Raw genomic sequence first — 13,650 nt, 5'->3', positions numbered from 1 at the left:
ATCTAATGATTCTTTTTTTTTTTATTGTATTATTTTCAATATTTACAAAAATTGCACTAAATACTCTCCAGTGATGTTTTTTCATAAAAATGAGGTGCTAATTCCAATAACCACTCCGATTGTATTACAGTTATATCCTTCATATATGTTTTATTTGTTTGCAAAACTTCACAGAAAAGTAACCTAAAAGAAATAGAGAATTTAACAAGCGATGTACAGTGTGAGTACGCAAAATTAAGGTATTCAAGTGTATATACAAACCATTGTGGTTGTTGAAGTGTATATAAACAACTATTTGGGTGTATGTACAAATCTTTGTTACCACGCACAGTTTTGTATACTCCAGTGTAATGTAAATATGCTGCTTTTGGAAAAAGTCCAGCTGTTATACATTTCAAAATTTGTTCCACATTTCCTAACAAGAAACAAAAAATTTCATCATTAATACAATATGCTTTCTGTAATTTATTTCAATAATAAACTGTGTTTACCATTACTAGAAATCAATGGAATGTCTAGCTTCCTCATCATAGAGAGCATTTGTGTCCGAATTTCGGTAGCTCGTCGTAATGCTTTATAGTTAAGAAAATTTTTCTGACACCATGCAGATATTTTATTTTTTTCGTAAGCAGTATACACGTTGAGCATAGTCAAAAGGTCGCCTTCTTCGACTTCAAATTTTCTATGCGCCACTCTGGCTTTTATAGCAGCTTGACCTCCGGCCGGTCTTATGAATACATTTTGTACTTGCAGCATCGCAAGGATCATTGTAAACTCTTTAGAACATCCCATTTCACCTGTATATAAAAAAAGAGATCTTGTTTGTTAGCAATATTTTTGTTAATATTTTGCTAATAAATTTTGTTATTAAAATATTACCTGATACTATGAGAGATTTTGCTAAAACAGGTTCTAAAGGCATTTCCGCCATGGTAATGCCTAATGGCATCGTTAATTCTCCGTTTCTGTCTATTGCGCCCAACGCATAAAGCAATTCTAATCCTACAAGAAGATTTTTGCTTGGCGGAGCAGAGGGGAAATTAAATCTTAAGACATTGTCGATGCCTAAAGCTTTCAGTTGCAAAATAGCTGGTGCCAAATCGGAACGCTGCATTTCCGGTGGCATCGCTTCGAACAGTTCAGAATATGCTTCTTCTGTGTATAATCTGTGTAGGAAGAACGGATATAAATGTGTGATACATACGTACATTCACAAATATAATTATGGAACAAACCTATATGCTTTCCCTGTTCGAACACGTCCTGCTCTACCTGCCCGTTGGTCGGCTGACGCTCTTGATACAGGAACAATTACCACCGAATTGGTCTGCGTGTCCGCCTCGAACCAAGGAATTTTAACAAAACCGCAGTCGATTACTAAACATAAAATGCAACGTATCGATTACAGTTCTCTTCGTAACAATAACGCGCCTATTGCTTTACGTTTAAGAGACCTACAATGTATAATAGATGTATCCTAGTTAAAAATGACATTATACGTATAATACAAAAATAATTGAATTACTCGAAACCGCGTAATTTTGTCTTTACCATAAACGATGTTTGGAATAGTAATAGATGTTTCAGCTATGTTTGTTGCTACGACTACTTTACGAGTGTCTTTGGCCGCCCTCCAAAATACTTTCAGTTGTTCCGAGTTTGGAAGAGACCCATACATAGCCAGGGGTAAAAGTTTCACTGAAAAAAAAGCAACATAAACAAGAACAGATCACCTCACGATCTATCTTAAACAGTTATATAACATCGTACATTCAACTGAGCACCATCACGTTGCTCGAATGACTTTCGCCGTTTCAATTACGCAGGTATAAACACAGCAAGGATGATTCTGAGCATCGTGCCCAAAGATTTTACTTACGTTTGCCTTCTTGTATAAGCTTTGCATGCTCTGATAAAAGAGAAACTGCTTGATCTACTTCGTCTAAGCCCGTGAGAAATGCCAAAATATCACCAGGCTCTTCGTTCTCGTGTATCTTCAAAACGGTGTCTACAACGCCGGTAACGTAATTTGCCACCGATTCTACAAAATACACAAATTTTCATTTTCATCTTTATTTTCGAATACTTTCTACTCGAATTCAACATTCAATTCAATATATATATATAATTAATATTATATATATAATTCAATATACAAAAAATTACCTTTTATATAGAAAGTGTCCACTGGATAGAGTCGACCCTCGACAGTCAATATGACCGCGGTATCTTTGGTCGAGTCTTTTGTTGTGTTTGTGTTGAAAAAATCCCGAAGTTGTTCAGCATCAACCGTGGCCGAGCAAACAACAACTTTCAAGCTTCTGCGTTTCTAGAACAACGTATCCGAGAACTTTTTAATATTTCACAGAAACAGTTTCATCGAAAAACGAACAGCGAGGAGATCGTGAAAATGAATTTACCCGAATTATCTTCTTTAAAAGTCCCATTATGATGTCGGTCATCAGCGTTCTCTCGTGTACTTCGTCTATAACGATGACAGAATAATTCGTCAATAATGGGTCGCCCATTAATTCACGTAGAAGAATTCCTTCCGTCAAGTACTATGAACAGAATAAAACATGTACACATTCGTTAATGCAAAATCATTTGGAATGCGTAAAAATTATAAATACTAGAAGAATATGTTAACATAGAAGAAATTTGATATAAATATATGATAAATATGAGATTCATTACATGTGCAAATATTTTTAATTTTAATGATTCGAATCTAGGATAACATAATACTGATATTTTTAAATATTATATTAATTATAATATTATTATAGTATTATAGTAATTATAGTAATATTAGTATATTATATTAATTATAATTAATTATATATTAATTTAATTATATTAATAATTATATATATATATATAATATATTATGTTTTATATTATACTCGTTAAAGTAATATTACTTGTTGAAATATAACATAAATAAGCATTATTAGATTCATGTAGCTGGTACGTTTCGTTTTGTACGAGTAAAACGATAACGATCCGAATAATTAAAGACTCCGGAAATCAAGACCACCGACAGATAAACGGCGGTACAGATAAAATCTTTAAATAGAAAAGTTCCGAATTATTCAGCAGGAATTAAAATGAATAAAAAATAAATAAATAAATAACGTTTTGACATATATTTTTTTACCTTAATTCTTGTTGTTTCATCTATGCAATTATCGAAACGTATAGAATAACCGACTTCGGTGCCAAGGACACAGTTACGTTCATCAGCTACCCTACTGGCCAAAGAAGTGGCTGCAACCCTTCTTGGTTCGGTAATACCGATCATTTTTCCATTTGCACACCATCCCGCTTCAAAAAGATACTGTAATCATTTTACAAAATTATAGTTATAATCATACGCGAAGCTCGATCGAGTATACTTTCTTTTTTGTCTATTCGAATCAGCGAAAACTCGTCGGAATTAATTTTGAATAGCTTTTCGATAGAGTTATTAAAATCATATCGATTTTATAAAACTGTTTACCTTTATTTATTAACTTTGAATTTTGCACAATACTGAACGATGAATACGATTGTATAGATTTTTTTGTAAAGCTACTCAGGTATACGTTTTACGATAATTAATAATGATGACGACATTGAGACGACATTGAATTGTTAATGTTAATTTGAATAACGTTGATACTATATGAAACGTATGCTTAATGAGGCTACTTATCTGTTATAAAGTGCTGTGTACAGTCATTGCATGTTCCATACAAAATTTCAAATTTCACACATTCGTACTATTTTTGCATCGATGTTGAATACAATAAAAATTTCACAAAGAAATCAGTAAAAATCGTCGTTTCTACTTCGATAAATACACAGATTTATAATGATATAAACAGTTTACAGTCAACCATAATATTATAAATTTTCTGATTACTAACAGTAAAAAATGTAACATGAATTTTTCATGCTGATTCTAAAAGATATCAGCAAGATAAAATTTCACGATGCTGCACGAATAAAAGATGATTCCAATTGAAAAAAAGAAACAAAATTTCAACTTGCGAGAGCGTTACCCATTTTAAAATGTGCCCTGATAAAGCAGTTAACTTTATCAGCTAGCATGGTTGTCACTCAACTATCGAACACGTCACAAAGGCTACGGTAGTGATAACAAATATCTCGCTAGAAATACAAGACATTTTAGCGAAATTAATTCCTGGTCTGTCCATGAAGTCGCATTTACGATAGTTGTGAATAGTGAATATAATTCTTGCAGGTAGAAGAATAAGAAATATTTGGAGCAAGGACAACGGAATTAATAATCTGCTTATGTAAGAGTAATATTATATTTCATCATGAATTCGATTAGTACACTGTTAGATGCACTTATCAAATTTTAAGTGCAACGCGATGAAGTGGATCTTACGCGCTTGCCTGCGAGTTTCAATCTTACGATTAGCGTGACTAATGTAGTAACATTAGAATATTACATATATAATATGTCTTTGCAGTTTAGCATCATATTTATATAGGATTTTATCGCAAGCTCGTTACAACGGCTTATGTATATTCAGAGCCTGTTATGCGAGATAGGAAAACTCACAAGTGTTGCAGCTATACATATAAGGATAAATATCATAAGGATAAATATATATAAGGATAAATATACACATAAGGATAAAATATTCTAAATTATCGTGAGTAAAAAGATAAGAAATTCTATCATTTCGCAGATACCAATAATGACCATCATATGTATTTTACATTACACAACCCATATATATAACATAAATATTTATTTTTGTACACATATATAATATAATACATACAACCTACACATAATGATTGAAATCAAATGACTGAATTCAGGAGTGCAATAATTCTGACAACTTTATATTGAACTATGATAGAGATACACCGCAACTAAAAAGAGAGGCAAGAATGAATTTATTATCCGCATGAAAAATCTTGTACCAATCAACATTATTGTTTTATATTTATACCATTAACCCCTTAAATGAAGTGAGATTCATTGAAATATTTAAGTAACACAGTTGTACATCACAGAGACCAATATATATGCGGATAAATATATTAATAAGTACATTGTAAAGTTGAAAGTTACCTAGACATGGAATAAAGAGAGCAGTGTTCGATGCTAAATATCCAGTAACTTAAAACAAGTACTAGTAATTTATAAAACTGTGTTAACTCTTTAACATTTCTAGCATACAAAATTATGGGACAATAATAAAAGACACCGAGAATAGTAAGTACACCGACAGTATCAAGTTTTCATTAAGCGAATATCACATTGGCACAATAGACAAAATGTAGATTAGGGACATTATTATTTATAAGTTAACATTTAAGGGGTCAATGTATATGTTTACATATATCATACATATTAGACTGCTATGTATACAAAATCTCTGCCAAAAAATATAACATACAAAAATTTTTTCTGGAATGTTATCCATGTAGGTAAATGACTTTATCACCAATAATTTATAGATGTAGAAAGCAAGCTTTCTCAAGATTCATATTGTCATGTTTGGGTAAAAACATCGGATGAAGAGATATCTTCATCAATAATCGATGGTACTCCTTGTACATATGCATAGGCCCGTAGAAAATGAAATTCGGTGACATAAACAAGCAGCAATATAATTACATACGAGGACCATCTCACAAGTTTGATGTACTCTCTTATACGATCAAAAAATATTGCGAAAAGCACGTAATCCATGACAGCATGAAAATTAATAAACTTCCAGCAAAGGATTATTATCCAAAATGACAAACTCCTGAATATAGTTGTCTGTTTAACATAAAGGTGTTGTTTGGTAATTGACGATGTTCTATATTCAGTCTCAAGGAGATCCTGGTACAAAGATATATATCGATTCCAGGCGGCACTGGTCAGGAACAAATGGACGGTCATAAGTAATATATTACGAAGCGCTGTATTTGAAGTTTTCGATATTACATTTCCAGGTTCAAGAACCGAAGAAACAGGTAGCTGCGGCAGCTTATCGTATCCTCCACGTCTGCTTGAATTACGAGCAAGAAATTGATATAGGCCGATCAGTAACGCCACACAACCCAGAGCATCACAGACACCATCAACAATGTAGCCAGATGAACCAACATCCGAGTGTTCACCACTGATATTTGCTCTTTTTCGAGCAACGTGTCCATCTAGATCGTCTAACCATGTTCTTGCTTGAAACAGTATTACACCTAAGCGTCTATGAGACAACGAATCACTGGAAACACATTTGCCGGCTACCATCGCTACGAACACATGAAAAACACTGATTGCATTTGGTGTGACCCATGTCCAAGAATTGCTTATCTGTAGCAGTTTGTCCATAATTGCTGCAAGTGGGCTCAGAAGAAAATAATTTGGATGATCTAGCATTAATCCTTTTACAGTCACTGTACACAATGGATTAATATCACAAGGTATGATTGAAACGTATTGTGTACCATTCAATAATGGTCTTACGTTATAATTTTGTATTCTAGAATATAGTAAAACATCCATTCCAAGGAAGTACAATGTCAAAAATATCAAAATTACTAGGAACGACCTGCTTATTATAGTTGTTGTACCAAACATTTTGTATGATACTTTGGCACTTTGTGTTGTAAAAATTACTTTAAGTACACACTTATATCACATTTGCCATTATATGGTATCACACTGTTTGTGATAAACTGAAATGTATTACGTGTGTTACAGGTAGATAATTTGACATTGTTATTTCATGTGTATGTTTCTAAATTATATTGAAGTTTCGGGAAACTGTGAACGAATTCTCTTTATCGTTCGTCATTATATCAGAATAATGACATTTTTACATCTTCAATTTTTCGATTTAATGATCACATATCTCAGTCAAAGTAATCAAATTTCCAACATGTCACGAATTGTGTTCAATCATTACGTCAGTACGGTACTTTTGTTATTATTATTTTTTGATTATTTTATGATTGTATAGTAATTTGTTTTATGTCATACTATTTTCAGATTTTCCAGTCATTGATACGACCACAGTAGTTAGTAGTAGTACTTCACTTTACAACATAAGATGCTGCGATGTTCAGAGATACATTTACGTGACGCGGCTCCACACTCCACATGGTTACACGGGATATTGTGTACTTCGATTGCACTATGTTGATTAATTGATGTGCATCATATTGAGAAACGTATTATAAATACATATTCTCTTTAAGATACTTTCTCATTCTTTCTTTCTTATATCTCGAAATTATTTTTATTGGAATAATATCTAATTTTTTTGTATACGGTAAAATTTCCGTCGCACTATTGTCACATAATTTCTTTCAAATCGTCAATAATGAAGTGGTTGATTATAAAACCTGCTATTTCTTGTTGTTCTCTTTTACGAAACATAATTCTTTTTGAAATAATTCAGAATTAACTTTATGAAAACTACAATATAATAAGCGAATATGTATTATTCTTTAAGAATGAGATCAAGTACTGTAAAAACTCGAGCAAAGTCGACAATAGAATGGCGAGAAGTTGTAATCACAAAATTTCTAATATACGCGTGCGCATACGCGCTCTAGAAATCACAGAAATAGAAATAATTTACACACGGTTTCACCAGCGTAAGAATATTGTACAAAAAAATAATAGGTAAAAAACGTAATGCTTGAAAGCTTTGCAAACATAGAGATATATATGTTATATTTTAGTTATTTTCACGAATTTTTTATCGTAAAAACAAAAAACTATTATAAGATCAAAAAATAATTTAATATTAAATTATCGTTCGTTAAAATACACAATTGATACAATTAAAATTTCGTCAATTTCACTGTTCATTGAATACCAAGATATACTTAAAATTACGATGCGTGATCTAATTATTTTATGTCACTAGAAGTAACCACAAAAATTCTCATAGAGCAATCAATATCGCTTAAATCCATGCACAAATAAACCTTATTAGATTTTTACTTGAAAGATAATGTTGGTAAGCATTTGCTTGTACTATGAACAATCGTATTTACATTTAACTTTGAACTAAGCGTTCGTAAACATACTTTCGCATAGCGCAGTGATGGTGGTAGTGGTAATAACGCGCACATTTACACAACGATTATGTCTTGATCTTTATTCGTAAAAACAAATCACGCAAATTAATTCTTTTTTTCATTCTTCATCACTCTTATTTATTCAAAAAAGTAATTTTTTAACATAAAACATTCAATATAATTATAAATTTTCGAATTCAAGTTTTGTCCAACAAAAATAGTCGTGGATTAAATTTATACAAGTTTGAAATACTCTTTATCTTTATTTTTCATAATATTGAAGAGCATTTAGTAATCTTTCTTAAAAAGGAAAAAAAACGAAAACTCAAAAATGTATCACAGTGTAATGAATAAAAAAAGATACACTGTTCCATTTAGATGAACTAATTTGACCTTGAAATCTCTCCCCCTATTAAGTCAACCATAAGACATATTTATATCACATTATATCCTCCTTCATGCCAAATAAGTTTTGCAAAAACATTTTTTAAATAGTTTCAGTCCTTTCTGAGGTATTTTAAACAATCCTATACACCTATGTTTCTATTTATGAACACTAAATTTTCATCAGATAAAACTGATAAGTATTTAGACCATATAGAAATTGTTTCTTTAAATATCTTCAACTTTTATCCTTATATATAATAATGTGGCTAATTAAAGGTATATTATTATATTTATCTCAAGTTCAAATAAAAAGTAAATATTACAATGTACAATTTTCAGTTACTAAAACTATATCGATTCTGTTGAATCTTATAATCTATGATCATTTAATAAAACAAATTTTATATTTACCTGAGGCAGTTGTGTACTCTTCCCGCATCCAGTTTCTCCAATTAGGACTAGAGTTTGATATTTTTCTAACAGATAAATAATATGACTTCGATACTTGAATGTAGGTAATCGTTGTCGTTGCATATGAATTGCAAGCGAATGATGGGCATTATATACAAATTGTGTGGATGAATGGGCATCTATATCAGGTTTATCCTCCTGCCACGAGCTGTCTCCTGTAACAATTACAAAAAAAATGTGATGTTTTCTTATGCGTATGTTTCATATAGAAAGCACAAGTCGTTTTGTAAAACAATATTAGTATTTGAACAGGTTATATTATACGGTATTTTGTACAATAATATTTCTAATAAGAATATATGTTGTAACGTGTAACAAACATAATTACCAAGATCATACGATTATTTAAAATTATAAGATAACATACTATTATAACAATAAATACTTGTAAAAGTTTGTGTAAGTAATAAAACTTACCGGGTTTTAAGAAAATTGGTTTCGTACTCATTTTGTATAACTCTATTGATAACACAATGAGAAGAAATTATTTTCAAGATGTGTCATTTGTTTATAAACATTTTCAAATAATTATTAAATCATACACTGTAAATGTATACAACAAACATAGCGGTTAGCAGCACAAACTATACACAAATAGCGCTATGAATTTACTAATTGTAAGTTCTTATTTCTCCTGGAGATGACGCTGAACATTATTTCAAATGTTACACCATACCTTTGAAAATTATCGAATCTTAGTGTTAATAATATTGCTTAAAAATTGTAGTAATAGAAAAGTATAACGTAATTTCGTCACGACTCATTTCTACGAAATATTTCAGAATAAAGGTACATATTTGAAATCACTGAATCGATAGCTTTACACTACACTACATCAGCAAATTCTTGAGTTTCGTTTGAATTTCATAGCAGTTTCGTATTTCAATAAGTCAAATATTCTGTACTTTATATTTTTTTTTTTCATAAAATTTGTTAAATGTATATTGAAAACATTAATTTCTTTTCATTACTACACTAGACTGTTTCGGATCACAGTATCAATTGTTAACATAAAAATAATACTCATTTAATTTTAATTTAATTCTTCAATTTTTATATTTTCTTCAACCATATAAAATTTTCATATTTTGAGTAATTACATATCAGTTTCAAGGTTTAAACATGCAACTTTTTACTAAAGTTATCAATGCAGTATTTTCTTTTATTGCTGTTACTTCAAAATTTAACATTCAACACGTTTTCGCTCACCAACATTTCTATACACGCTAATACAAATTATTACATATTGTCATGTATTTCGATAAAAGTTAACTTCAAATTTCGCTATAATAGCGAATGTAATAAATTGTAATAAAAGAATTTTTGAAAATTATGATTTACATTCAATGATTAAAGAACAGATTCTTTTTTTATAGTGTTATTTTGAAGTTTAATTGTAAACCATTTAAATCATGTATTATAGTAATATTAATGCATCAAAATATGTAGTAATTCGTCTATTCTATTAATGCATTGAAAGTTAAATTGTACATAAGTTATGTAAGTAGTGTGAGATGGGTATGTCGACGTCAGGGTTTACAGATAAAATTAATTTTCTAATTTTCGTCAGTAAACGTTAGAATTCTTGGACGAGCGTTGTTTACTTTAGGAATGTATTTTAATTTGCAGAAAAATATTGTTTCTTTCATCTCTGATATGAAAGGTCTATGTATACGCATGTCTGTGCATTAAAAAGAATGAGAGCTCTCTATGGAACTATTTCCATATCATTCTTAAGCACCATACCATCATCAATCTTCATGAAACAGAAATATATTATTTCTAATATTATTTATATCTCCCTTCCTTTACAAATCTAGTACTAGTAAACATATATATGTGTGGGCGCCAGTGTGGAAAATATAGGAAACATGAATAGAAGTAATTTATAATAGAAATGTATGATGATGCTGTGGATTAATTTGCCAATTAAACTCATAAAAATGATTGAAACAAGCACACAAATGTCTGAACACATTAGTCATTGATAGATTATTACTGTTCTTGTTCTTCATGCTCGTCGATTTAGACGACGCACGGACAACTAATTTTGACTGTTCTGATTTCTCAGTTGGCTGTTAAGATTACATCTATAGATTAAGTCTGCAGTAAACATAAAAAAATATTAGGCTGTAGCTTCTGCTTCTCCATTGCTTTCTGCTTCAGCACACTTTTCTTCAAGTCTTGTTTTCTTCTCAGGACTTGCACCGTCGGTAGCAGAATCTTCTGTTGTATCACTTAAAGCTGTTGACTTCCTCTTTATACAGCAATTATCAACAGGAGCATCTAGAAAGGAAAAAAATGCCAATTAATATCAAGTGGAATTAATGTCAGTGGAATTTGCTTAATTTTGCATTATTGTTATTTTATACCTGTCGAATCTCCATTTTCTGTTGATTCTGCTTCTTTATCGTTAGACTCTTTCTCTTCGGCCGAGCCATTTTCTTTGGTTTCTTGTGCATCACCATTCTCGGATGCCTTTGAATCTTCGTCAACTTCTTGAGCAGGCTTCTTTTCTTCTTCTACAACTTTCTTCTCCGGGGTGGAGACAATTTTAGCTTCCCTGAAGATCAAAAATACAATATAAATAAAATTGTTTCTACGATAAAAGTATAATATTCATATTATGAATTGTGCACCGTGGCTTCGTAAGTATTTGTAAAAAGAATGATACAGTACTTGAAAACAAGAGCACGACGGATGTGTTCGAAACGCGGAGAGGAGAGATAGTTAAAAAAACTATCGAATTGGGCGCGTATCGAATTTGCTATAGTCTGGTATCAGTTTATACTTCGCAACTATAGACAAAGATGGAACGATGGTGAAAAGGAATAGAGATAGGACGCGCCAACCGTGGCGGCACCTAGCGATGTTGATATTATCTTGTCTTCATTCCCCTTTCTAGCAACCCTCTCTCTTTAGTAAGAGGACACGTACACGCACACATCTTGGACACAAACATATACATACAGAACGTTTCGGCGCGGCAAATCGTGGCTGTCGAGGACCGTAAATACATACATCACATAACATGTATATATATATTTATTCTCCTAGCGATCGAAACAATAAATTTAAGCAGCGTCGAAGTATCCCGACAAAAATACAATGATACCAATTTACCAACGATATGCAAAAATGTAAACATTAGCATTTCCACCATGTAATGGTTAAGGGAGAACAGATCGATAAGCTGTATGATCATCTTTCTAAGATGTTGCACGTGTAATCGTTCGCAAAATATTCCTAAGCCATTACGTACACGTAATCAGACATCCTTTTTCTTTTTTTTTTTTAATCAAATGTCTAAACATTTGTATGGCCGTGTGTGTACCGAGCACTTAAATATATACACACGCATACCAACGAATGCTAGCTACGATATTCTCGGATATTCCGAATTACTTATTAATGAAGATATGTTTATTCTGTGTAGAGAGAGAGAGAGAGAGAGAGAGAGAGAGAGAGAGAGAGAGAGAGAGAGAGAGAGAGAAACACACAACTCGTAGGATACGGACGGGGGTAATGGTAACAAGAACGCATGAATAACAAACACTTTGATGACACGCGTTGTGCCACTTTACCGTTGTCGTCGTGCATACGCACGTCCGTGAAGCCACAAGTGGGAAAAATAAAATCATAAACGATGCCGCCAGAAACCGATGGCACCGCAAGTAGAGCACGCATCGTGGCAAAACCAGGTATGTAATTCCTGAGAACGTAATGCGTCTTACGAATCAAGCTGAGAATATCACGTAGGGAGAGAGTATACCCGCCCTCCCCTCCCCTCTCCTGTTGTCCCTTTCTCGCGGCCTGTATACTCTTACAAAACTACGTACGCTTTCAAAACTACACGATCAACCGAGATAGAAACGAAATTGTGAAAGCGAGCGAGCGAGCTCGATTCGAAACGACTCCGTTCGTGATCCGATGAAACGAGGAATTGTAACACGATTAGATCGTTATAGCCCGCCGTTACTGTTTTTCCCCGTGAAACGAAACATCACGGAAGCGTTCTGTGATGAAAAGCGCGATTTTCCTGAGACAAATCGATAAGGAAAAAAAAATCTATGGCAACTTACTTGGTTTCCGTATCCGCCATGGTGATCGATTTAATCGGGAGGGTCGATCAAGTGTTTCGGGTACTAAACGCACTAAATTAAGGTTCGGGTTTTCTACGCACCGGTAAGCAGACGTAGAATTCTGGTATCACCACTGCCGCGTAGTCGCGTACCGACGCGCAAATGGCAGAGACTCGCACACTGATTCGCCCGAGACCCGAGTTACTCGGCCCGGCCGGCAGGCCGGCGGCCTTCAAACACTTTTCTTTCCCGCTCGTTTACAGATGGCGTACGATTCAGCCCTCGATCAACGAGATAACTCGAAATTTGACATTAAATTGCGGAGAAAACGCGAACGCAGCCCGCGAATACGACACCGGGATATTCTTCCATGTCCACCAAGACGAGAACAAATTAACCGAAGCACCGCGTTATTACGAATACGTTTCACGTTCATAAAAATTGATTTGAAACACGCATAAATTTGTCGCTATATTCCGCCGGCGGTTACGACAGAGTCCAATGGAGTTTCCCGCAGTGGTACACCGCAGATAAATAAAAATATTTCAGTAGCTCGTTTCGCGTTGATGTCGGCGCTATTTCGTTTTAAAAAAAGCAACGATAATAATGTTAAGTTACGATCGGTGTAATTAACACCGTGTCATTTGAAATTCATCGTAGT

At 32.8% G+C, this 13,650-nt stretch overlaps 3 protein-coding genes across 5 annotated transcripts; all 3 read right to left on the bottom strand.

Moving 5' to 3' along the window:
- Nucleotides 1-3: 3 nt before the first annotated feature.
- Nucleotides 4-9,894, bottom strand: LOC117225068 (putative ATP-dependent RNA helicase DHX35). 3 transcript variants are annotated; one of them, XM_076520270.1, is made up of 12 exons: nt 9,325-9,894; nt 8,848-9,062; nt 3,161-3,340; nt 2,421-2,561; nt 2,167-2,329; nt 1,880-2,041; nt 1,552-1,698; nt 1,236-1,377; nt 880-1,166; nt 492-797; nt 262-415; nt 4-183 (listed from the first exon to the last, which is right to left on the bottom strand). In XM_076520270.1, exons 1-12 carry the CDS (start codon nt 9,353-9,355, stop codon nt 57-59), a joined length of 2,055 nt encoding a protein of 684 aa, XP_076376385.1. In that variant the 5' UTR covers nt 9,356-9,894; the 3' UTR covers nt 4-56. The 3 variants fall into 3 exon arrangements, with proteins under 3 accessions (XP_076376385.1, XP_076376386.1, XP_076376387.1); XM_076520271.1 differs by lacking the exon at nt 3,161-3,340; XM_076520272.1 differs by lacking the exons at nt 8,848-9,062; nt 9,325-9,894 and adding an exon at nt 4,047-4,582.
- LOC117225071 (Ceramide phosphoethanolamine synthase) lies at nt 4,730-8,832 on the bottom strand. Its single transcript, XM_033478390.2, has one exon. The coding sequence runs from the start codon at nt 6,596-6,598 to the stop codon at nt 5,522-5,524; it is 1,077 nt and encodes a 358-aa protein (XP_033334281.1). The 5' UTR covers nt 6,599-8,832; the 3' UTR covers nt 4,730-5,521.
- Nucleotides 9,895-10,048: 154 nt separating the features above from the next.
- On the bottom strand, nt 10,049-13,346 carry LOC117225073 (uncharacterized). Its single transcript, XM_033478393.2, has 3 exons — nt 12,990-13,346; nt 11,280-11,470; nt 10,049-11,193 (listed from the first exon to the last, which is right to left on the bottom strand). Exons 1-3 carry the CDS (start codon nt 13,007-13,009, stop codon nt 11,033-11,035), a joined length of 372 nt encoding a protein of 123 aa, XP_033334284.1. The 5' UTR covers nt 13,010-13,346; the 3' UTR covers nt 10,049-11,032.
- Between the last annotated feature and the right edge of the window lie 304 nt (nt 13,347-13,650).

Source organism: Megalopta genalis, chromosome 3 (assembly GCF_051020955.1).
Source record: "Megalopta genalis isolate 19385.01 chromosome 3, iyMegGena1_principal, whole genome shotgun sequence".
NCBI lineage: Eukaryota > Metazoa > Arthropoda > Insecta > Hymenoptera > Halictidae > Megalopta > Megalopta genalis.
Note: the sequence above shows the minus strand (reverse complement) of the source record. Positions and strands in the feature narration are given on the sequence as shown.

Bases quoted from the DNA above. Each gene is read 5' to 3' on its own strand.
- LOC117225073 (XM_033478393.2), bottom strand. From the start codon at position 13,009: ATGGCGGATACGGAAACCAA. The intron at 11,471-12,989 runs GTAAGTTGCCAT...TTTGATCTTCAG, and splicing joins ATGGCGGATACGGAAACCAA to GGAAGCTAAAATTGTCTCCA. The intron at 11,194-11,279 runs GTATAAAATAAC...TTTCCTTTCTAG, and splicing joins AGAAAATGGAGATTCGACAG to ATGCTCCTGTTGATAATTGC.
- LOC117225068 (XM_076520270.1), bottom strand. From the start codon at position 9,355: ATGAGTACGAAACCAATTTTCTTAAAACCCG. The intron at 1,378-1,551 runs GTAAAGACAAAA...TTTTATGTTTAG, and splicing joins TATTCCAAACATCGTTTATG to TAATCGACTGCGGTTTTGTT. The intron at 798-879 runs GTAATATTTTAA...TTTTATATACAG, and splicing joins AAAATCTCTCATAGTATCAG to GTGAAATGGGATGTTCTAAA.
- LOC117225071 (XM_033478390.2), bottom strand. From the start codon at position 6,598: ATGTTTGGTACAACAACTATAATAAGCAGGTCGTTCCTAGTAATTTTG.